At 32.5% G+C, this 22,620-nt stretch overlaps 2 protein-coding genes across 5 annotated transcripts in view; one reads left to right on the plus strand and one right to left on the minus strand.

The window, feature by feature from the left end:
* LOC144843589 (E3 ubiquitin-protein ligase Mdm2-like) overlaps window positions 1-2,478 on the plus strand; it is a 14,932-nt gene extending 12,454 nt beyond the window's left edge. Inside the window, exon 13 of the mRNA XM_078700459.1 lies at window positions 1,759-2,478. Coding sequence (XP_078556585.1) covers window positions 1,759-1,773 — 15 coding nt within the window. The 3' untranslated portion in view covers window positions 1,774-2,478. The remainder of the gene's footprint in view (window positions 1-1,758) is intronic.
* LOC144843521 (receptor-type tyrosine-protein phosphatase eta-like) overlaps window positions 1-21,199 on the minus strand; it is a 22,868-nt gene extending 1,669 nt beyond the window's left edge. The window contains exons 1-29 of one of the 4 annotated variants that reach the window (XM_078700311.1): window positions 20,873-21,199; window positions 18,257-18,287; window positions 17,225-17,503; window positions 15,947-16,219; window positions 15,408-15,680; window positions 14,869-15,141; window positions 14,330-14,602; window positions 13,791-14,063; window positions 13,214-13,477; window positions 12,575-12,841; window positions 12,063-12,335; window positions 11,690-11,959; window positions 11,187-11,459; window positions 10,814-11,083; window positions 10,311-10,583; window positions 9,708-9,971; window positions 9,075-9,350; window positions 8,455-8,715; window positions 7,786-8,049; window positions 7,320-7,460; window positions 6,341-6,460; window positions 5,022-5,151; window positions 4,705-4,772; window positions 3,284-3,395; window positions 2,776-2,856; window positions 1,982-2,063; window positions 566-656; window positions 256-332; window positions 12-146 (exon numbers count right to left, since the gene is read on the minus strand). In XM_078700311.1, coding sequence (XP_078556437.1) covers window positions 12-146; window positions 256-332; window positions 566-656; window positions 1,982-2,063; window positions 2,776-2,856; window positions 3,284-3,395; window positions 4,705-4,772; window positions 5,022-5,151; window positions 6,341-6,460; window positions 7,320-7,460; window positions 7,786-8,049; window positions 8,455-8,715; window positions 9,075-9,350; window positions 9,708-9,971; window positions 10,311-10,583; window positions 10,814-11,083; window positions 11,187-11,459; window positions 11,690-11,959; window positions 12,063-12,335; window positions 12,575-12,841; window positions 13,214-13,477; window positions 13,791-14,063; window positions 14,330-14,602; window positions 14,869-15,141; window positions 15,408-15,680; window positions 15,947-16,219; window positions 17,225-17,503; window positions 18,257-18,287; window positions 20,873-20,920 — 5,715 coding nt within the window. In that variant the 5' untranslated portion in view covers window positions 20,921-21,199. Of the gene's footprint in view, window positions 1-11; window positions 147-255; window positions 333-565; window positions 657-1,981; window positions 2,064-2,344; window positions 2,427-2,775; window positions 2,857-3,283; window positions 3,396-4,704; window positions 4,773-5,021; window positions 5,152-6,340; window positions 6,461-7,319; window positions 7,461-7,785; window positions 8,050-8,454; window positions 8,716-9,074; window positions 9,351-9,707; window positions 9,972-10,310; window positions 10,584-10,813; window positions 11,084-11,186; window positions 11,460-11,689; window positions 11,960-12,062; window positions 12,336-12,574; window positions 12,842-13,213; window positions 13,478-13,790; window positions 14,064-14,329; window positions 14,603-14,868; window positions 15,142-15,407; window positions 15,681-15,946; window positions 16,220-17,224; window positions 17,504-18,256; window positions 18,288-20,872 lie in introns of all 4 variants that reach the window. The other 3 variants (XM_078700318.1, XM_078700329.1, XM_078700337.1) reach the window with 3 other exon arrangements.
* Between the last annotated feature and the right edge of the window lie 1,421 nt (window positions 21,200-22,620).

A 22,620-nucleotide genomic window follows, 5' to 3' on the forward strand; every position in this document is an offset into this window, starting at 1 on the left:
AGTTATCTTACCCTGCCTCGTTCTGTCAGTTGTGTAACCATGACAATAGTAGCCACATGTTGCTCCCAAATCAGTTTCCACATATCATCTTCTGTTGCTGGTAGTGGTCCTTGACAAGCAATGAATTCTCTTGGGCTGTTGTAACCCTAAATTATGAAAAATTAGAGTCAGGATTATATGTTAATTCTTTTTTATTCATTGAGTGACTTAGTTTATGTGAATTTTCGTGAAAATAGTATTCAACCTTTAACTTACTGGCATATAATTTGCATTTATATAATCTGAGCCTTCCTCATCATCAGCTGGTGCTAACTTAACACGTGTATGATCGTCTGAAAGAGGAAATATATTTAATTGTTTAGATTGTATTTTTTATTTGTTTTTCTTCAATTATAATTTTGTAGAACCACAATGGAAAAACCCTTTTTTTTATCCTATATTTTGTGATTTATCAAATAAAACAAGAGAAGCAAATGTTGAAAACATGCTGGGTTTCCTGAAATCTGGTATTCATAATACATTTACATACTAATATGAATATGGGGCCTTAAGTTTTAATACATACACGGCAGGATATTTGTAAAACGATTTTTGGTCCGGTTTACTGGAGCTATGGCAGCATCTTTAGACTGGTTGATACCAACCTCTCGTATCTCCTTTAAAATGGAACAAAAAAACACATTATTAAGTCAATGTTTATATTTAAAATTTGTTTTCCTCAGCACGATGAATTCTGTCTATGGGTAGAAATTCAGTGTTTTCTCAGATAATATCATAAAGTACTGTTAATAATATAAATTTCTTTTTCAAATTAAACGTACATATAAATATTGAAAAAATAACATCAAATACGTCCAACTCTAAAGAAATTTGAAAGTAGTAATTCTCATCATAACAGCTAGAAATATAGCTATCCTATATTGAAAGACCATTACAGTATTTAAATAGAATTGGAATGAAATACTATAAATGAAAGTGACTATTGATACTGTTTAGTTAGTAGAAAAATGTTAGGTACTGTATGTATTGTAATGATATATTGATATAACAAATACTACCATGTTTACATGTGCATACAATACTAGTAATAACAATGAGGTTAGCTGATGCAACAAAAGCTTCTTTACTGCATGGTGTGAGAAATGGTAGATTGATGTACATGCAAATAAAACAGTTGATATTATTTAATACAGAAGAACAGTTTCCCTTATTTGGGACACGCCTATTCAGTGGACACGCCTATTAGGAAATAGCAATATATGGCCAACCCCATCAATAGACACTTCGTATGGGATGTTCAACACAATTAAATTAAAGTAAATTACAATATTACTTTCCATTGCTTTGTATTATACTGTAAGACATCTTTTTTTTTTTTTTTTTATCTTTTGTGGTTAACTACCACCTTTATTCAACAATTACAGAATCTCATATATATATTTACATTATTTTCTGCATATTTTTTTGTTATGTTATCTATTACAAAATATATTGCATGTTTAATGAAAAAAGTTGTTTAGTTATGAAACGTTTGTTAACTTATTTAACATAATTTGTGTATCTTTCAGTTTATATATTTGTATTTGATTTGCCCTTTAGGGAAATGCTTAACAAGTGGTGTAGTATACCAGGCCACTGTCACAAGAAATGGCACTAACAAAATTGAAACATATGTGGACTGACAGAAAATAGAAAAGTGTAGATACTGTAAGACATCTTTTTAATTTATAATTTATAAGTATTCTCTTCTCTTCTTAGATTCTGGTTGGTTGAAGATGTATTTGTACATGGTCTGATTTAAACAGTCAGAAATGAAAAAATTGAATTGATAAGTGGTAAGTTATAATTTAGATAGATACAAGACTCATCACATACTGTGAAAAGAAGATTTTCAAATACAATAGACAAATATGGCAACAAGGAAATTAGAAATAACAAGAATCAGTGAATAAAACCACAACCAGATATTGAATTAAAATACCTCATACTCCTCAGAAAAATGATATTCTGAGTCCGATTTCATAGCTCTATAATGTTCGGCGAATTGCATCAACCTGATTGGCCTATAATATGCGATTTGCGGTGTGGGAAGAAAAAAGAGGGAATAGAGGTGTTAATAGCAATGGTGAATTATTTTTGTTATGAAATGCGCAATTTATACTACCAAATTTAAAACAGATCATTTGAGAAAGTATTTTACTCTATTTACAAACAAATACTTTCTGTTTGTGTGAGATTTGTGTAATTTACTAATTGACTCAAATTGTCAAATGCAATCTGTATAACTGAAACCAATTTGGTAGAATATATCGCACTTTTCCATCATTTTCCAAATTAAGTCTACCTCATATTCCAAATTTATCAAGTAGTTGGAATCTTTCAATAACTTCTGACAATGTTCTGGAAAATTTATTAATTTCACACATCTGAGAGAATAGAAAATAAAACAACAATAAAGTGTTGAAAATTCAAACCTGATTACTGGCTGTAGTTTACTTTTGTTTGTTAACACAATTTTCAACACATTCATCTGTGTATTTTCACTTATAAATAACAGTAAAATCTCTCAAAACCAAATTATTATGGCACATCAAATTTGGCAAACACTCACCCAACAGTAACTCTCTATCACCTAAAGATGTTGTATTTCCGCCCTTCAACCGAATTCTTTACTTAATGAGAAAATTCTCACCAGTAGTACATCAAGCACTGTGGAGTTACTGTTAGAATGTTGATAGTTATATTCTAAATTTGTAATGTGTTCATATCACTTACCTTGAGTGAGATTTAGATTTGATTGATTGTCTGTTACCCAAAAGAAGATTCTCATTATTATTTCCACTGTGATCTCTTTTCCTGAAATATAGTAGAGTAATTACTAGTGTTACTACAAAATAAATAATAATGTAGCAGACTGCATTGTTATTTCCAAAAGCCATATACAGTATGCGCTAACTAGCCAGAGAAAAAGCAAAGCAAAAATATCAGTGCATATTTTGTGCATAATATCATTCATTTTTCTATATAGCTTTTTCTATTTTTTAATGCAAGATGTTGTTATCTAAAGTATCATAATTCATTTTTACAAAATATTCCATGGAATGTGAAACATGACAACATTCTTAAAATACATTTAATCACATGAAGCTCTTTTAACCATGGCGGTATTAACCAATAATTAGAGGGTATGTGTTTGATCCATTATCTTATATAATATATATTAAAATCAGACAACAGTACAAATATTTGAATTCTGAAAAAAGAACATTAAACGAAAACATACTTAATTGACCCTGACCTTCGTAGAACAATTATTGCAACAATCACAATGATAATTATCAACAGCACTCCTCCAACCACAGACAAAGCGATTATTAATGTTGTATAATCTTTTTCTGAAATGGAATAAAAAAAAAGTATTAAGAAAAGTAAATTCCAGTTATATGCCTCTGGTTGGTGAGAAATTTGCAATACTATTGTAGGTAAGGCCGTGGAAATATTACTGAATGGCTAGATAGGCTCTGAAATACCATTGAATGTGCATTTGGAATATCATTGACTGGCTAGATAGGCCCTGGAATATTATTGAATGGCTAGATAGGCCCTGGAATATTATTGAATGGTTAGATAGGCCCTGGAATATAACTGAATGGCTAGATAGGCTCTGGAATATCATTGAATGTGCATTTGGAATATCATTGTAGGTAAGGCCGTGGAAATATTACTGAATGGCTAGATAGGCTCTGAAATATCATTGAATGTGCATTTGGAATATAATTGACTGGCTAGATAGGCTCTGGAATATCATTGAATGTGCATTGGAATATCATTGAATGGCTAGATAGGCCCTGGAATATTATTGATCGGCAGATAGGCCCTGGAATATTATTGAATGGCTAGATAAGCCCTGGAATATTACTGAATGGCTAGATAGGCTCTGGAATATTACTGAATGGCTAGATAGGCTCTGGAATATCATTGAATGTTTGGAATATCATTGAATGGCTAGATAGGCCCTGGAATATTATTGAATGGCTAGATAGGCCCTGGAATATTATTGAATGGCTAGATAGGCCCTGGAATATTACTGAATGGCTAGATAGGCTCTGGAATATCATTGAATGTGCATTTGGAATATCATTGAATGGCTAGATAGGCCCTGGAATATTATTGAATGGCTAGATAGGCCCTGGAATATTATTGAATGGTTAGATAGGCCCTGGAATATAACTGAATGGCTAGATAGGCTCTGGAATATCATTGAATGTGCATTTGGAATATCATTGAATGGCTAGATAGGCCCTGGAATATTATTGAATGGCTAGATAGGCTCTGGAATATTACTGAATGGGTAGATAGGCCCTGGAATATTACTGAATGGCTAGATAGGTTCTGGAATATCATTGAATGTGCATTTGGAATATCATTGAATGGCTAGATAGGCCCTGGAATATTACTGAATGGCTAGATAGGCTCTGGAATATCATTTGGTTAATTGATAGTATCAGTATTACACCCTTGAAATAATTACAGAGTTCTGATGCTCTATGCATATTAATACAATACAATACATAATTTATTGGTTAATTAATATTGCTGTTACACCTGGAAAGTAAGAAATTAGAATACTCAAGAATATTTGGTGTTTTTTTGTGTTCTAAATTTATGTTTGAACTAATTCAGGTAACAGGAAAGCTTACTTACTTATTTCTATTGGACCAGAGTAAGGTGACTCAGTGCAACCTCCATCAGTACAAGCATAAAATTTGTATCTAAAATACAAAGTGAAAAATTATTTTCATACAGTTTTGAATTTTCAACATGGCATATATGGTATTTAAATAAAAGCACACAATTCAAAGGCTGAATGTTTATTCATAGCACCTAGATTAACTGTATGAAATCTTTCCTAATCGAACAATTTGAATCTTCCTAATCAGTTTTTACTTGACCTTTACATTATGCTGTAGTGGTGTATGTATGAATGAGGTATTATATTAGCATAACACCCTGCTACTTACACATAAGTCCGATCATCTTTTAACCAGTGATTACAGTATTCGTTTGTTCTACCACCGCAATCCATTTTACCGATGGTAATGGAAACTTCCTTATTTGTAGTCTGCCTTTTCTTTCTCCGATTCTGTGTTTCTGTATAAGATATTTCATATTAAAAACTTATTAGTTAATCTTTATGATTACTTCATTTACAGTTTCTTTTGTGTTATTCATTGCTAGCATGGCTATCATTGATTGTTTCAATGAATAAGAATAACATGTAACCTCACATCCATTGTGAAATTTGTTTCCAAATTCCAATATATTTGGAATATCATTGAATGGGAATTTGGAATATCATTGACTGGCCAGATAGGCTCTGGAATATCATTGAATGTGCATTGGAATATCATTAACTGGCTAGATAGGCTCTGGAATATCATTGAATATGCATTTGGAATATCATTGAATGGACATTTGGAATATCATTGAATGGCTAGATAGGCTCTGGAATATCATTGAATGTGCATTGGAATATCATTAACTGGCTAGATAGGCTCTGGAATATCATTGAATATGCATTTGGAATATCATTGAATGGACATTTGGAATATCATTGAATGGCTAGATAGGCATTGGAATATTTGTCATTGGCTAGATATGCATTTGGGCTAACATTGACTGGATAGGCTCTGGAATATCATTGAATGTGCATTTGGAATATCATTGAATGTCTAGATAGGATCTGGAATATCATTGAATTTGCATTGGAATATCATTGACTGGCTAGATAGGCTCTGGAATATCATTGAATGTGCATTTGGAATATCATTGAATGGACATTTAGAATATCATTGAATGGCTAGATAGGCATTGGAATATTTTTCATTGGCTAGATATGAATTTGGAATAACATTGACTGAATAGGCTCTGGAATATCATTGAATGTGCATTTGGAATATCATTGAATGTCTAGATAGGCATTGAAATAATTTTCATTAGCTAGATATGCATTTGGAATAACATTGACTGGATAGGTTCCAATATATGCATATCCCATCAATGCAAATGGTATAGATTTAGGAGACATGGTATATGAGACAGATTGCTAACAGTTATCCTTAAATACAAGTAAGCAAAGGAATGCAACCCGAGAATTGATAGCATCTTAATACCTTTAGTGAACAAGCCTTCGTATTGCAATTTGTATAATATTTAAACTGGACCTTTAAAGATAGTTTTAATTTAATTTAAATTTTAGCTTAATATTTGGGTCACTGAATATGAATCAAAGCTAATAAACAAAGTAATCAAAGGCCTAGATTGAATATGAATCTCATACCATTATTTTCAAAATATGGTTCAAATTCAAAAGCTTGATATGGAGTAATCGTATCTCCACTTCTAGCATCATCCCAGTTGTTGAAATTACCATTACTGTCTTCCAATGGTTCATATTTGGCTGAAAGATGTAGAATTAGAAAGTAAGACATTAGGTTTAAATTGGATGCTTGAGAAACTGTAATAACCACATTTGGAAATTTAATACTGTAATATATTTGGTCATCAATAATAATAATAATAACAATACATTTGCAAATGAATAATAACACATTTGCAAATGAATAATAATATATTTGGCCATAAATTAAATAATAAAAGAAAAGGTAAAGGTAAGTTGCGTATTCACTCTGAACATAGGGAAATAAGTTGTTAGGAGCTCATTTTACTAAGCCTCTGTATTATGTGGTAGGGTGGCCAGTTCCTTTCCACGCCGCCTTATCCTCCCTAGTATTTTCAACTTGGTACTCATTTACAGCTGAATAGACTGGAAGTTGAGCCCAGGTCTCTCTGTATGACAGTCAAGTGTCCTAACCACTCAGCTACCCAACTCCTTAATTTACATTCAATAATGAATATACTATATTTGTTAATAAATATATTAATATATTTGGTAATGAATATTAATATATTTGGTAATGAATATTAATATTTTTGGTAATGAATATTAATATATTTCGGTCATAAACATTTTACAATATGTTGAGTAATGACTACTGTATATTTGATTAATAATAAAATATTTTGCCAATTATCAAATAATAATGTGTATAATATATTCAGTAATGAACCAATATATTTGTATTGAATATTGATATTGTATATTTGGTCATTATCAAATAATAATAATAATAACAACAACAGCAACAATAATAATAATTCACTAATGAATATATTATATTTGAATATTAAATAATACATTCAGTAATGAATATTATACTAATGTTAATAATAAAACATTATCTGCTTTGAAGACTTACCAGATTCTTCTGATACGATAACAGTATAATTCCTAATTTTGCCGTTTTCTTCACTAAAGTATGAACTTGAAAATGGAACAGTAAATGAATTTGTTGTTATTTGTGTTTCCTCAGGTGGCATTTCAGTTGGAATTGGTGCGGCTAAAACAGAATAAATAAAAACATTCTTTGAATTATGTGGTACTTTCATTAAAGGTACCCTGTACCAATAGCCAGCTGTAATTTCTGTCAATTCAAAAGTTTTTTGTTGCAATTTTTACAGTGTGATACACAAATAAGATGCTTTTGGTAAAGATTAAAAAAATGTGTGTGATTTCTTTTCTTACTTGTTATGCTTATTTAAAAGCAGTATCTGGGTTAGATATAATTTTACAACAACTCATAATTCATGTTAAATGTTTCTTTAATGAGGGAACCACTTTAACAAAAACATCAAGTCAAAATTATTGTTAGTTAAAGTACTTACGAGCTTCTTGCGTTTTACCACTTTCACTGACTGCTTCACTTGTGTCTTCATTATTTATTGTAGTTATTGTCACAGTATAATCACTATCTGGATTCAACTCTTCAAATGATACAGACATACTCGCGGTGATTTTCTTTTGAACTACGTCCATATCATTAATTAAAACCACATGGTAAGATGTAAAACCACCAATAGGCTGATCCCAATTAACCTCGACAGATCTCTCGCCAAACGTAAGTTCAAGATTTGTTGGTTTCTCTGGAACTATTATTATAAAGAAGAAAAAAATAATTGTTTGGTTGTCATAATAATTTACAAATTGCTTATACCAAAGTTATACCACTGTTAACTTTGCTATGATACTGTACCTAAGACACAATTATAACATTAATACAACCAAATATATTGTTTTCTTTACCATTGTTTTCAACTTTGCACTACCATTAAAGTATCATTACTAAGTTTTTCATACACATTTAACAGCAAGAAACTCGCAAATGACAGGAAGGATAAACTATAAGTTATTGTGCTTATAAACTAAATTCCATTTGAGGTTTAGTAAGTCCAGTAAGTCTTGAGTTACAACACTTGCACAAGGTCAGGCTTGATCCATTGAGATTGGAAGCCAAGCATTGTTAATCACCAAGCTACAGCTCCACTACTACTTACTGGAATATATGTTCACTTCTTCTCGCTGTCCACTTTTCTCTTTGCTGTTGGCAACTACAGTAATCGTATACATTGTTCCTGGAGTAAGCCCTGTGCAAGATGCTCTGAGTGGACCATCATCAGGCACCATTGGCTCTGTAACATTTCCTCCTGAGCAGGTTATGGCATAATTGTCAACTTCACCTATTGGGGCTTCCCAGCTGGCTGTTATACTTTCAGTGGTTGCATCTGCTTTTGTTAGGTTTTGAACTTTCTCAGGTACTGAAAAAAACAAGAAAACTGTCTTGAAATTGTATCTAAATTATATAAAGATTCAAGAAATACAAAAATATATATTGTACTGTACAGTATTGATGAAAATGCTGAAATAAACATAGTTTTGATGTAATGTTTCTTGTTGATCATCGATTACCATCTGCTTACGTTATCTTTCCCAGACTGTTTTAAGTGATTGGCTATGATTCAAACCTGTCCTTTCAAACTATTGTTTATGATGTTAAAAGTAAGTATAATTTTCTTTTTATTTACTTTTCATCGAACTGAGAAGTCAAAAATGATCTTACAAGGACTGAAGATCAACAGTGGTTTGCAAGCAAAAAAAATAATAGGTTGCTACCTACATGCTGTTAGAGAAATAGAATTTGAGCTTGTTTCCTCAGAACTAACAGTTGTAACTTCTAACACATGAGTTGAACCAGGTATTACATTAATACAGCTTGCCTCAATTTTGTCTGTATCACTTATGTCACTACTTTGTATGTAAGAAGGAGATGCTTGTGTATCACCATCATCACAAGTTATATTAAATGAATTCACTCCACCAAACGGTTTCAACCAACTAGCCGTTACGTTAATAGTTGTGGGACTCTCTTCTATTAACTGAACACTGTTTGGTACTGCAAGAAGATTTAAAATTAATCGTACATGTTTTTTCTCCAATAATTATTAGATTATATTTATATATTAAGTAACTGGGAAAATATGAACCAATTAGCAGCTAAACACATTAGATGTTAGATAGAGGATGATGGTATATTCAGTTCTGCTACAGTATGTCTTTAAAGTATCTTTTGGGCTATACTATGTGTATATACAGTATTTGTATATTGTCGTTACAATGAATCATATACAGCATATTTATATACAATATTGTGGTGGCACTCGGCAAGTTTGATACCACTGTCAATGCCATGCAGCACAATTGATGTAACAACCAAATTTATAATAAACAAAATACAAATGCTTAAACTTACTTGTAACTACAGTTACAGATTTATTTTCGCCTTCTTTTTCATTACTGTTTGCAGACACTGCGATTATGTATGTTGTTCCTGGAGTAAGTCCAGTACAAGTCTCACTGTAAATATTATCACTATCTTCAACAGATTCTATCATGCTACTAGGCTTTTCAGGACAATACACGTTATAAAAATCAACATATCCTTCTGCTGCTTCCCATTCTACTTTAATGGTTTCGTTAGATGTATTTTTTACGATTAAATTCACTGCCTCAGGCACTAAAAAAGCATAAAATTAACACTTTATTTTTGCACTGATTATGGCCAAATTAAGTCATTGCAGTTGATAAGGGGTGGAGTTAGCTGGGGAAAGAGAGGAAAACATCAAAAAAAGGAAGGAAAGTATCATATATTGTGAAGTGGTTAAAGCATGACACATGTTACAGGAAAGATTTTATGATATTAAAAATATTTGAATACCATATCTTGAGAAAGCTATGCAGGGATTCCATGTGTATCAGGAAACTAGATGTACAGTTTATTAGGTACTACACGGTAGTATGTGGAAAATAAATTGAATTGAATTGAAAAAGATGATATTTAATATAAAAATAATACCTGCAGAAATGGCAATGGTGTCAGTTTCACTTGTTTTATCCCCACTTGTACTTGACACAACTATGGTGACATTTCCACCAGGTGTGACATCACTGCAAGTAGCATTGTACAATGTGTCACCAGTCACAGAGATGGTTGTTTTAGTAGGATCACCACTTCCACAATATACATCGAAATGTTCTGCCACACCATCAGCTGCCTCTGACCATGGCCATTGTGCTGTTACAGATGTTGTATTAGCATCATATTCACTGAGCTGAACAGCATTTGGTACTGAAAATAATGATTATGACCAGTTAATTCCCATTGGGACAAGGTCCTCTCAAAATAAGTGGTAGGGTTGTTTACCCAATACAGTGAAGAATTACAAGCGCTGCTGAAAATGGACCAAATGAACACCAAGGTAACCTCCTCTTGCACTGCTTGCATGCGACATGTGTACATTGGACCTCCTCATGTATAACGATAATATTTAATTACGAAAATTGAGTCATTTGAATTACCTGCAAATATGTTTACATTATCTTCTTCTCCCTGCTTTCCATTGCTATTTGCAAGTACAGTAAGTGTGTAATCCTCTCCTGATGTGAGCTCAACACATGATGCATTATACATGTCTTGTCCAGAAATATGATTAAGTCTTTCAGGCTTGGCATCACCACCAGAACAGGTAATTTGGTAGAATTCTACATCACCAATTGGACTTTGCCAAGTTGCTGTAATTGTATCAAGTGTTGCCTCCTTTTCTATTAGATACTGTACAATTTCAGGAACTAAAAATACAATTACTTACAATTAACATGCAAAAAAAATTAAAATCTTCTGTTTCGTAAAATTATTTTATTTTTTATTTGGAAGTTTGTATGGAAATAATACCTGCAGAAATGGCAATGGTGTCATTTTCACTTGTTTTATCCCCACTTGTACTTGACACAACTATGATGACATTTCCACCAGGTGTGACATCACTGCAAGTAGCATTGTACAATGTGTCACCAGTCACAGAGATGGTTGTTTTAGTAGGATCACCACTTCCACAATATACATCGAAATGTTCTGCCACACCATCAGCTGCCTCTGACCATGGCCATTGTGCTGTTACAGATGTTGTATTAGCATCATATTCACTGAGCTGAACAGCATTTGGTACTGAAAATAATGATTATGACCAGTTAATTCCCATTGGGACAAGGTCCTCTCAAAATAAGTGGTAGGGTTGTTTACCCAATACAGTGAAGAATTACAAGCGCTGCTGAAAATGGACCAAATGAACACCAAGGTAACCTCCTCTTGCACTGCTTGCATGCGACATGTGTACATTGGACCTCCTCATGTATAACGATAATATTTAATTACGAAAATTGAGTCATTTGAATTACCTGCAAATATGTTTACATTATCTTCTTCTCCCTGCTTTCCATTGCTATTTGCAAGTACAGTAAGTGTGTAATCCTCTCCTGATGTGAGCTCAACACATGATGCATTATACATGTCTTGTCCAGAAATATGATTAAGTCTTTCAGGCTTGGCATCACCACCAGAACAGGTAATTTGGTAGAATTCTACATCACCAATTGGACTTTGCCAAGTTGCTGTAATTGTATCAAGTGTTGCCTCCTTTTCTATTAGATACTGTACAATTTCAGGAACTAAAAATACAATTACTTACAATTAACATGCGAAAAAAATTAAAATCTTCTGTTTCGTAAAACTATTTTATTTTTTATTTGGAAGTTTGTATGGAAATAATACCTGCAGAAATGGCAATGGTGTCATTTTCACTTGTTTTATCCCCACTTGTACTTGACACAACTATGATGACATTTCCACCAGGTGTGACATCACTGCAAGTAGCATTGTACAATGTGTCACCAGTCACATAGATGGTTGTTTTAGTAGGATCACCACTTCCACAATATACATTGAAATGTTCTGCCACACCATCATCTGCCTCTGACCATGTCCATTGTGCTGTTACAGATGTTGTATTAGCATCATATTCACTGAGCTGAACAGCACTTGGTACTGAAATACATATGATTAAGTTAAAAAGTTTATTCTTTTAAACTGTACCTTAGTAGATTGTAAATATAAAATGTAGTGTGTATGTAAACTGTATGTTTTTTACTGAAATTTATCAATTGGAGATTAAACTACTCTTGCTACAATTGGACGTCTTGTTTGGCTAATATAACAATAGACTATTATCTCGACATAGGGTCAAGATAAGTGTACTATTATAGTTATGGATGACGACAACTTACGTGCTGTAAGACTAATAGTATCAGAACTTGTTTCAGCTCCACTGATTGTGACCACTTTTAGATTATGTGTTGAACCAGACATTACATTAATACAGCTTGCATTTATTGTATCACCAAGATTGTTGTTATAGGGTATATAAGATGGATATGCTGTGGCTTCTCCGCAGCTAACATTAAAAGAATCAAATACACCAGATGGTTTTCTCCAATAGGCTGTAACAGACATAGTGGTTGATGGTCCTTCTTCTAATTTAACATTGTTTGGTGCTAGAAAGAAAATAATAGATTAAAGATTTTAAAAGCTGATATTGTAATGATTCTAAAAGTTTTCTTACAGAAAATGATAGCATAAATCTACCTATAATTGACTAACAATTTAGGCTGAGGGTGAAGTAAAATAATATTGAAATGACAGACAGAAAATTGTTATGTGAAGGGAGCTCCTGAGAAATGTTTTCCGAGGCAGGACTAGAACCCCACATTCCCAATTTTATGGTTCCACCTCTGTAATATAGCAGTAAGCCAATACTCAAAACCATTTTATAAACTATGAGGTACAGAGATTTTCCAGATGTTTTATTGGTTTCTTACTGTTTTAAACATTAGATTATTAGATCCTCATTTTTTATCAATACTTACTTGTAATCACTGTTATAGAAGATGCTTCTCCTGCTTTTTGATTACTGTATGCTGTTACGATAATTTTGTATTCTTCACCAGGAGTGAGCTTATTGCATTCTGCAGTATATGTGGTTTCGTTAGTATGTTCAACAGTTTGCGGAGTTGCATTTTCAAAGCAACTGATTTGGTAAAAGTCAACATCACCTGTTGGTGCTTTCCAACTTACTGTAATAGTTTCATTTGTCACTGAGGTCTCTCTAAAATTCAAAACAGTTTCAGGCACTAAAAACAAAACCAGAAGACATGAATTATGAATTGGTCTGTATTAATGAATTCTACACCTTTAAAATCAAAGTTTCAAATTATTGTCTAAAAAGCCTGTGTAAGATCAGAAATTGTGTAGTTGACAAAAACATGCAATGATGAGAAGTTCATGGAACATCTAAACATGTAGAAATAACTTTTTTTTTCTCCATAGACTAAATGACACAACAGAAATAAACAAAAAAGATCAACAGTGATGATCGAGCATGGAAATATCAATTTTATTTAGGACAATAATATACCAAGATAATATTAGGATATCAAAAAATACCTGCAGAAATAATGATGGTGTCATTGTCACTTGTTTTGTCCCCACTTGTACTTGACACAACTATGGTGACATTTCCACCAGGTGTGACATTGTTGCAAGTAGCATTGTACAATGTGTCACCAGTCACAGGGATGGTTGTTTTAGTAGGATCACCACTTCCACAATACACATTGAAATGTTCTGCCACACCATCATCTGCCTCTAACCATGTCCATTGTGCTGTTACAGATGTTGTAGTAGCATCATATTCACTGAGCTGAACAGCACTTGGTACTGAAAATATATATGATTGAGTAAGAATTATGACTTCCCAATATACATTGATAAAAAAACAGGCATTTTGCCTTTCTTTGTAAAAAAATTAACACTTTGACTGACTGCCAGAGATTTTTCCTGTTAGAAACTGTAACCGCCAGCGATTTTAGCCAATTTCAATGTTTTTATTTTTTTTCAGAATTAAATGTTCATACATTGTTATTCAATATTTTTCCATCACATTTTATATATTGCAAAATATATTATCACAATTCTATAATTACCTGCAGAAATAATGATGGTGTCATTGTCACTTGTTTTGTCCCCACTTGTACTTGACACAACTATGGTGACATTTCCACCAGATGTGACATTGTTGCAAGTAGCATTGTACAATGTGTCACCAGTCACATAGATGGTTGTTTTAGTAGGATCACCACTTCCACAATACACATTGAAATGTTCTGCCACACCATCATCTGCCTCTAACCATGTCCATTGTGCTGTTACAGATGTTGTAGTAGCATCATATTCACTGAGCTGAACAGCACTTGGTACTGAAAATATATATGATTGAGTAAGAATTATGACTTCCCAATATACATTGATAAAAAAACAGGCATTTTGCCTTTCTTTGTAAAAAAATTAACACTTTGACTGACTGCCAGAGATTTTTCCTGTTAGAAACTGTAACCGCCAGCGATTTTAGCCAATTTCAATGTTTTTATTTTTTTTCAGAATTAAATGTTCATACATTGTTATTCAATATTTTTCCATCACATTTTATATATTGCAAAATATATTATCACAATTCTATAATTACCTGCAGAAATAATGATGGTGTCATTGTCACTTGTTTTGTCCCCACTTGTACTTGACACAACTATGGTGACATTTCCACCAGATGTGACATTGTTGCAAGTAGCATTGTACAATGTGTCACCAGTCACATAGATGGTTGTTTTAGTAGGATCACCACTTCCACAATACACATTGAAATGTTCTGCCACACCATCATCTGCCTCTAACCATGTCCATTGTGCTGTTACAGATGTTGTAGTAGCATCATATTCACTGAGCTGAACAGCACTTGGTACTGAAAATATATATGATTGAGTAAGAATTATGACTTCCCAATATACATTGATAAAAAAACAGGCATTTTGCCTTTCTTTGTAAAAAAATTAACACTTTGACTGACTGCCAGAGATTTTTCCTGTTAGAAACTGTAACCGCCAGCGATTTTAGCCAATTTCAATGTTTTTATTTTTTTTCAGAATTAAATGTTCATACATTGTTATTCAATATTTTTCCATCACATTTTATATATTGCAAAATATATTATCACAATTCTATAATTACCTGCAGAAATAATGATGGTGTCATTGTCACTTGTTTTGTCCCCACTTGTACTTGACACAACTATGGTGACATTTCCACCAGATGTGACATTGTTGCAAGTAGCATTGTACAATGTGTCACCAGTCACATAGATGGTTGTTTTAGTAGGATCACCACTTCCACAATACACATTGAAATGTTCTGCCACACCATCATCTGCCTCTAACCATGTCCATTGTGCTGTTACAGATGTTGTAGTAGCATCATATTCACTGAGTGTAACAGCACTTGGTACTGAAAATATATATGATTGAGTAAGTATTATGACTTCCCAATATACATTGATAAAAAAACAGGCATTTTGCCTTTCTTTGTAAAAAAATTAACACTTTGACTGACTGCCAGAGATTTTTCCTGTTAGAAACTGTAACCGCCAGCGATTTTAGCCAATTTCAATGTTTTTATTTTTTTTCAGAATTAAATGTTCATACATTGTTATTCAATATTTTTCCATCACATTTTATATATTGCAAAATATATTATCACAATTCTATAATTACCTGCAGAAATAATGATGGTGTCATTGTCACTTGTTTTGTCCCCACTTGTACTTGACACAACTATGGTGACATTTCCACCAGATGTGACATTGTTGCAAGTAGCATTGTACAATGTGTCACCAGTCACATAGATGGTTGTTTTAGTAGGATAACCACTTCCACAATACACATTGAAATGTTCTGCCACACCATCATCTGCCTCTAACCATGTCCATTGTGCTGTTACAGATGTTGTAGTAGCATCATATTCACTGAGTGTAACAGCATTTGGTACTGAAATACATATGAAAATATCCACATATTTCAAAATACATTAAGGAAAGGAGTCTAAACCAAACTCCCAGCAGGTGCTCTGGGTTTGTCACTGGTTTTCTATATATTCTTGGTCTTCCCTTGATTTAAATGTAGTATTTGAGAGAGTACTGTCGAGTATTATGGTGGATACTGTACAGTACTGTTAAGTTGATAATGTAATTTTGTAGCAAAACATTCTCAACTTGACTAAGGGTATGTTCAGACTCACAGCGTTAAGGTAGCATTATCTACACAAGGCGTACGGTAATCTGTGGCGTTAAAAGCCAAGGTGTTCAGACAGAACGATCAACAATGCCTTGCATTTAAAACATTTTGATCAGGTCTAAGCAGATAGAACTATGTATACATTGTTATTTTTTATTTATATTGTCACCTTCAAATATACTGTTTTTTTCTTTTACTACTTGCAGAATTGCATTATAATTCAAAATAATTTCAAACATAATTATTACACCAGGGAAGAGTTAAATTACACGGACAATGATCATATCACTGACACCAACTGTACTGTTCTTTAAAATTGAAAACCTGAAAACACATTTGAAGTACTGTAGCTATTTTCTTTTGTAAACTAGGGTACAGGTATGTAGTTGCTGTCTGCTAATCATGGTCATGCCTTTTTATTGGTTAAGGTTAAAATCACTGATGTATCACTGGATTAGCGTTATCAAATCTACCCTCTCCTGCTAGAGTTATTAACGCCACTAGCGAGGCGTAACAGCTACCTAACGCTAATCCGTGGCCTAGTTCAGACACAAAAATATGTATGCTGCTTAAATAACACCACCTTAACAGCGTGAGTCTGAACATACAACCTACTATCAACACTATTAAATTAGTTTGACAACAAAAACTGTGATGTACCCAAATATAGTAGTGATATGACATCATCGTGACCATATATGGGCACATCACATTTTTTGTCAGATAAAGTGTGACAGAGCTTAAGATTTAGGTTTTTACCTGTCGTTTGTATTTCAGGGTCACTTGGTGCACTTGACAGTGAATTATTGTTATGTACAGCAGTAACAGTCACATTATATGTTACACCTGGTAGCAACTCTGTGACATCCACAGATATAGTTTCAGCAACATTCTCAGATAGAGTTTCATTTACAAATAACTCCTCATCATTTAATGATGTTACCATTATCAAATGCGCTTCATAACTTCCAGGAGAATTTGGGGAATCCCAGCTGACTGTAAACCTGGTTTTCTGTACATCACTTATTGTTACATTTTCTGAAATAATACAAATTACATTACAGTGTTTAATTTGAACACACTCAGCTAAATGTTTTTTCTTTATTCTACCATCAGAACCATGAAATGATCCAAGAATATGAGATGTTATACTGTAGCTACAGTGACGGTGTTGTATGGTAATTTACAACAGGTACTGTATGGAACCTTCATTTATGAATTGTTTTATCATTTATTTAAATCCAAAATGTTAATTTACCAGACCTTGCACCAATACACAATATTATTTTTTTTAACCACAAAAAAACAAACATATATTCCTTGCCCTCTGTTCTAGTCAGATCAATGTCATGTTTTAGATGTAAAAAAAAACTGAAATGCAAACGGCATCCAGGTTTTTTTATTCTTCAATAATCTGTTTTTATTGAACAAAAGGCACAGTATACAGTAGTCTATTTAGAATAATATTATACAGTTGTTAAGGTACTACAATAAATATAATAGTACATGAAAAGAATAGTTTTAAGAAACTAGTAGGCTGAATTAGCTAAGTGAACATTCTGAAAATAAACACAATTGTTATTTTACTCAAATGTATTTAGGATAGGACATAAAAAGTAATTGAAATTAAAAGGATATAGATAAGTTGTTATTAAAACTGGATTCAGGAAGTTGAAGAATATTATTTTACAACTTTCATAATGTTCAGTGAGATACAATGGTTCAATTTAAAACCATTATGCATTAAGAATGTCAAATGGAATGAGGAAACATAATGTAAATGTGTCTTACCGGGAGTGTCCAATATTTGAGCAGTGCAAAACTGTAAAAGAGAACAAACATCATACAATGACTAGTGAAATAATGGTAACTGTAGTTACGCCTAAAATATAAATATTTAAATATAGGTTGTGTGAAGAATGCCTGAACCACGATTTGTGTCTTCTGTTTGATGTTGATCTTCTTTAGGGGTAGATTTAGGGTAAGTCATGAGGCACTCCTCCTACTGTAGATGTTAAAAACCATCACAACCTACATGAGTACTGTATAGGAAAAACAAACTGATGTTGTAAATCTGCATCAGTTTTGTTGTAGTACTGTATTTTCTATGGTTCTAGACTGAATTTCAACTTAATATTGGTAAAAAGATAAATATTTTTACACATTAAAGGTGTTTCATACATAATAAAAGACAAGAAATACAGACTTGTGCATTATTGTACATATAGTACTGTACCATACAGATAATCTGAAAGATGGTAAGGTGTTACAGTATTCATTACAGTACCTCCGCCAAGGAGGTTATGTTTTCACCCCTGTATGTTTGTGTGTGTGTGTTTGTGTGTGTGTCTGTGAACAGCCTGGAGGCCACAGTTTTTATCCGATTCTCACCAAATTTGGCAACAATGATCTATGCCCCAAAAGCTCGGACGAGATCGAATTTGAGGGGAAAAGGTCATAGGTCAAGGTCACAACTAACAAAAAACTATTTTACTGCCTAGAGATCACAGTTTTTATCCGATTCTCACCAAACTTAGCCACAATGATCAATGACACATCATATAATTGTGGTTAAATTTTGAAGGGTCAGGGTCAAAGATCAAGGTCCACAAAAAACTAAAAAAAAAGAAATAAAAAAATAATTAAAAAAAAAAAAACCTCAGTGGGACTTGAACCAGCAATCTCAACTGTGAGAGGCTGGATACATAACCATTACACCACACTGTCATCCACAACTTTGTAGTGTGCAGTTAACATATTTACACTTAGAACTAATAAAAAAAAATGTAAAAAAAAAATATTCAGGGGGAATTTTATGTAGGGGAATTTTACATTAGGCGGAGGTTTGTACTCTCAGAGTACCCTCTAGTTAATTCTAAATTTAAAGTGATTAAATAAGATTATTGAAAAATAATATTAATAATCATAGTATCTGTACTTTATAGCCATTATTCACCTGTAATCTGATAGAAATGAATGAAATCATTATTTGTACTTTATGTGATTTTTTTTAATTTTTGAGATGGGTGGGGATAATCTAAAGAATACTAGAGTGTTGGTTGCCTGGGAATTTCCAGAATTATAGTTTACTATACATCACTGTACATGGGGATGTAAAAGATCTAATTACAGAATAACTCCGGGCTTTAAAAATGTTAGACTTTTTCAGAGGAAAAATAGAATTTTATTGTTGAGGACCACACAATAGGCGGTAAATGTAGGGAACGTCCCTCATTTTTTTCTCTTGATTAAACATCGGTCACTCAACCAAAACCAGTTTTTCCAACAAATGTCTCTTTTTCTGTAAAGTATTTCCCAAATGCATTTTAACATTTTGGTAAAAGAGATATTTTGTTTTGGGAGAGTTTTTTTCGTTGTCAATGTTTCTTATTACTAGCTGTAGGAGAGTCAATCATATAATACCATTACTGTTATGCTACTGTACAGTTTGTCATTTAGAAAATATAAAATTATTTAATGTCTACCCCACATGTCGGTTGTCATCAAATTCAAATGATATTTTAGTATTCAAATATAATCTGTTTATGAAATCATACTTTTAATCAAAAATATTGTTGTGTCAGTTTTGTGTTTTTATATCAAACTAAATCACATTTATAGTTTTGTATCATAGGTAAGCTAAAATGACCTTGTGAAAAACACTAATTTGGTGAATCTAGTTCTGTATATGTTTCGAAATAAAGTTGTAATTATCAATATTATATTATTAAATAGTAATTCTGATTATAATAAAAAAATAAATAAAAATAATAATAATTCTGAAAAAAAATAATAACTTAGGGCCATTGGCAGCCTGATATGAATGCTGATGTCTATATAAAGGGGACACCATAATGTTTTTTGGGGTGTAATAAAAAATATACCAATCTATACTTTACTATACTCATACTTTATGAGTGGCAATGGAATGTATCAAAGTACGTTCAGTGAGGAGGTCACCTCCCTCTAGTGTTATTTATAGTCTACAATGGGAACGTTATGTACATGTATGGGTTACAAGTGGAGGTTGAATAATTGCCCTTTTCATTGAAATCATTCAGCGTAACCATTTAACAATACCGGTTACCACAATACCGTGGTGAATACTACAAAAACCGAATGACACATCGGATAAAAACCGTGTCCACCCAGTTCTTTACTATTCTGCCTAAAAGTGTTGTCACATTTATATATAATTATATAACACACAGTATTTGTATATTAAAGTAATACATCTGTTTTCAATTATGTTATAACATGATTGCGTTTTGAGCCGTTTGGGGATTTACTAATGTAAACTAAAGAAGCCTCATTTAGTAGTAATATAATCTTTTGACCTCTTCGGGTTCTTTACTTGACTGTACTGCTGCAGTCTAGATTAGTTAGGAAAACACGGTAATATCTTACCTTTAGAATTACACTCCAAATAATAAAGCTTAAAACATGTAGTTTCATAATAATTCAAGTGTGATGATCAGTTAAATATATATATCTTGTTATAAACTAAACGCTATATTGCTGACGGAAGAACTAAATTGGTTTATAACCACTCCATCAAGTTCCAATGCTTCCAAACTTTCTTTATATCGAAGAAGCGGATCGAATTGCCGGGTAAGTATACTACTATCCTTGTTTTTCCAGGATCGTTTTCCACAGTTTTATCCTTGTAAATCCTTAACTATCAGTCCGCTGACGATGGCCTCATGTCGTTGTCAATGTTGGCTTGGTAAATAAGGAAATAGTTGGTTTTATTTATTGGTAGTATAAACTTCCTGCTGTAGGCAAACAGAGCCACAATATCTCGCTTCACTTATCAACAATGCCACCAATTGAATGACGATCAATTGGTGACGTATGATGGCGGTGTAAGATCACAGAGATACACTATCTAAAAATATATTTGCTGTGACCAGAGAGTCTATAATATCTCTATGCAACTCAGGCCATTTTAGGTGGTCATTTATAGGCCTACTGGTCGATTATTTTAATTGATGATAAATAAATTCACTCATACATTTATTTCTCTTCTTTTTACAATTTTTCCAAAATAACATTTGTTTTGAAAATGAATAACTTCTAGTAGAATCCTTCTGCTCGAATAATAGGAAGTTGGTACGGTCTGATTTTAATCACATAATGTGACCTACTCAGAAGTTTAGTTAAATAATTAGTTTTTATTAGTAATTTATTAAAACGAATGTAGTTTTAACTATTTCCCCCGAAATACTGTCTAATCATGGCATAATGGTTCTTAGAATTGTACAGATCGGGTACAACAATCATGGACCTAATAAAACTTCATGGTTGATCTACAAACAACGTTATAAAATATATAAATTTTAATGGCTAGAATACGTTTTTTTTTTCAAATGTATTGCTTGACGGCGATGAATGAACATCCGAATATCTCTTCCAAGCTTATTATTTCCTTCCGTAATAAAAATCAGTGCATAAATACAGTATTTCTAGTAATGATATTCATTAAAAATTCAAAGAAACAAACAAAACAAGCAAACTTAATATGAACGACATTAAACCCGAAACCAGGATCAGGTTCGGTTTAGTTTCCCACTTTTGACGACGCGAAGACGCAAGTCATCTCGTATATTGCGTTGCGTCATGTAGAGTTTTAATTATTTTTTATATGTACAAAACAATTCTCAATTGAGTGGCAGTGATATAAAACTATAAGGAAGATAGAACTAATAATATATTTGTATGTTTAGTAGGATGTGTTTTGTTAATATTAATCAATGCATATAAACAAAATATGTTTTAACTTCCTTTACCATTGTAGCCTACTTCATCAAAAAGGTACTTATGTATGTGAAACGATGACTAACAATTAACCATTTAAAAACACTCGTTCAAAACCGTGCGAAATGGTTTCGATTATACAAGTTAAAAAAGTGGTAAAGAGTTTTGGTTGATTACCGTCGGTACATATTTATAAACATTCTTTCACAATATTAACACATAGGCCTACATTTGGAATTGTGCGAGACTATACTGTGATACAGTATTTATATAAAATATGGATAAACTTCCACAATACACTGTGCGCATCATTATTACTTATTATCTTATAATTATGATTACGTACCGGTACGAGTTATTGCGCTCTACCCTAATGTACAATTGGTCGGACATAGACT

The sequence above is a fragment of the Antedon bifida genome, chromosome 1 (assembly GCF_963402885.1).
Source record: "Antedon bifida chromosome 1, ecAntBifi1.1, whole genome shotgun sequence".
Taxonomy (NCBI): domain Eukaryota; kingdom Metazoa; phylum Echinodermata; class Crinoidea; order Comatulida; family Antedonidae; genus Antedon; species Antedon bifida.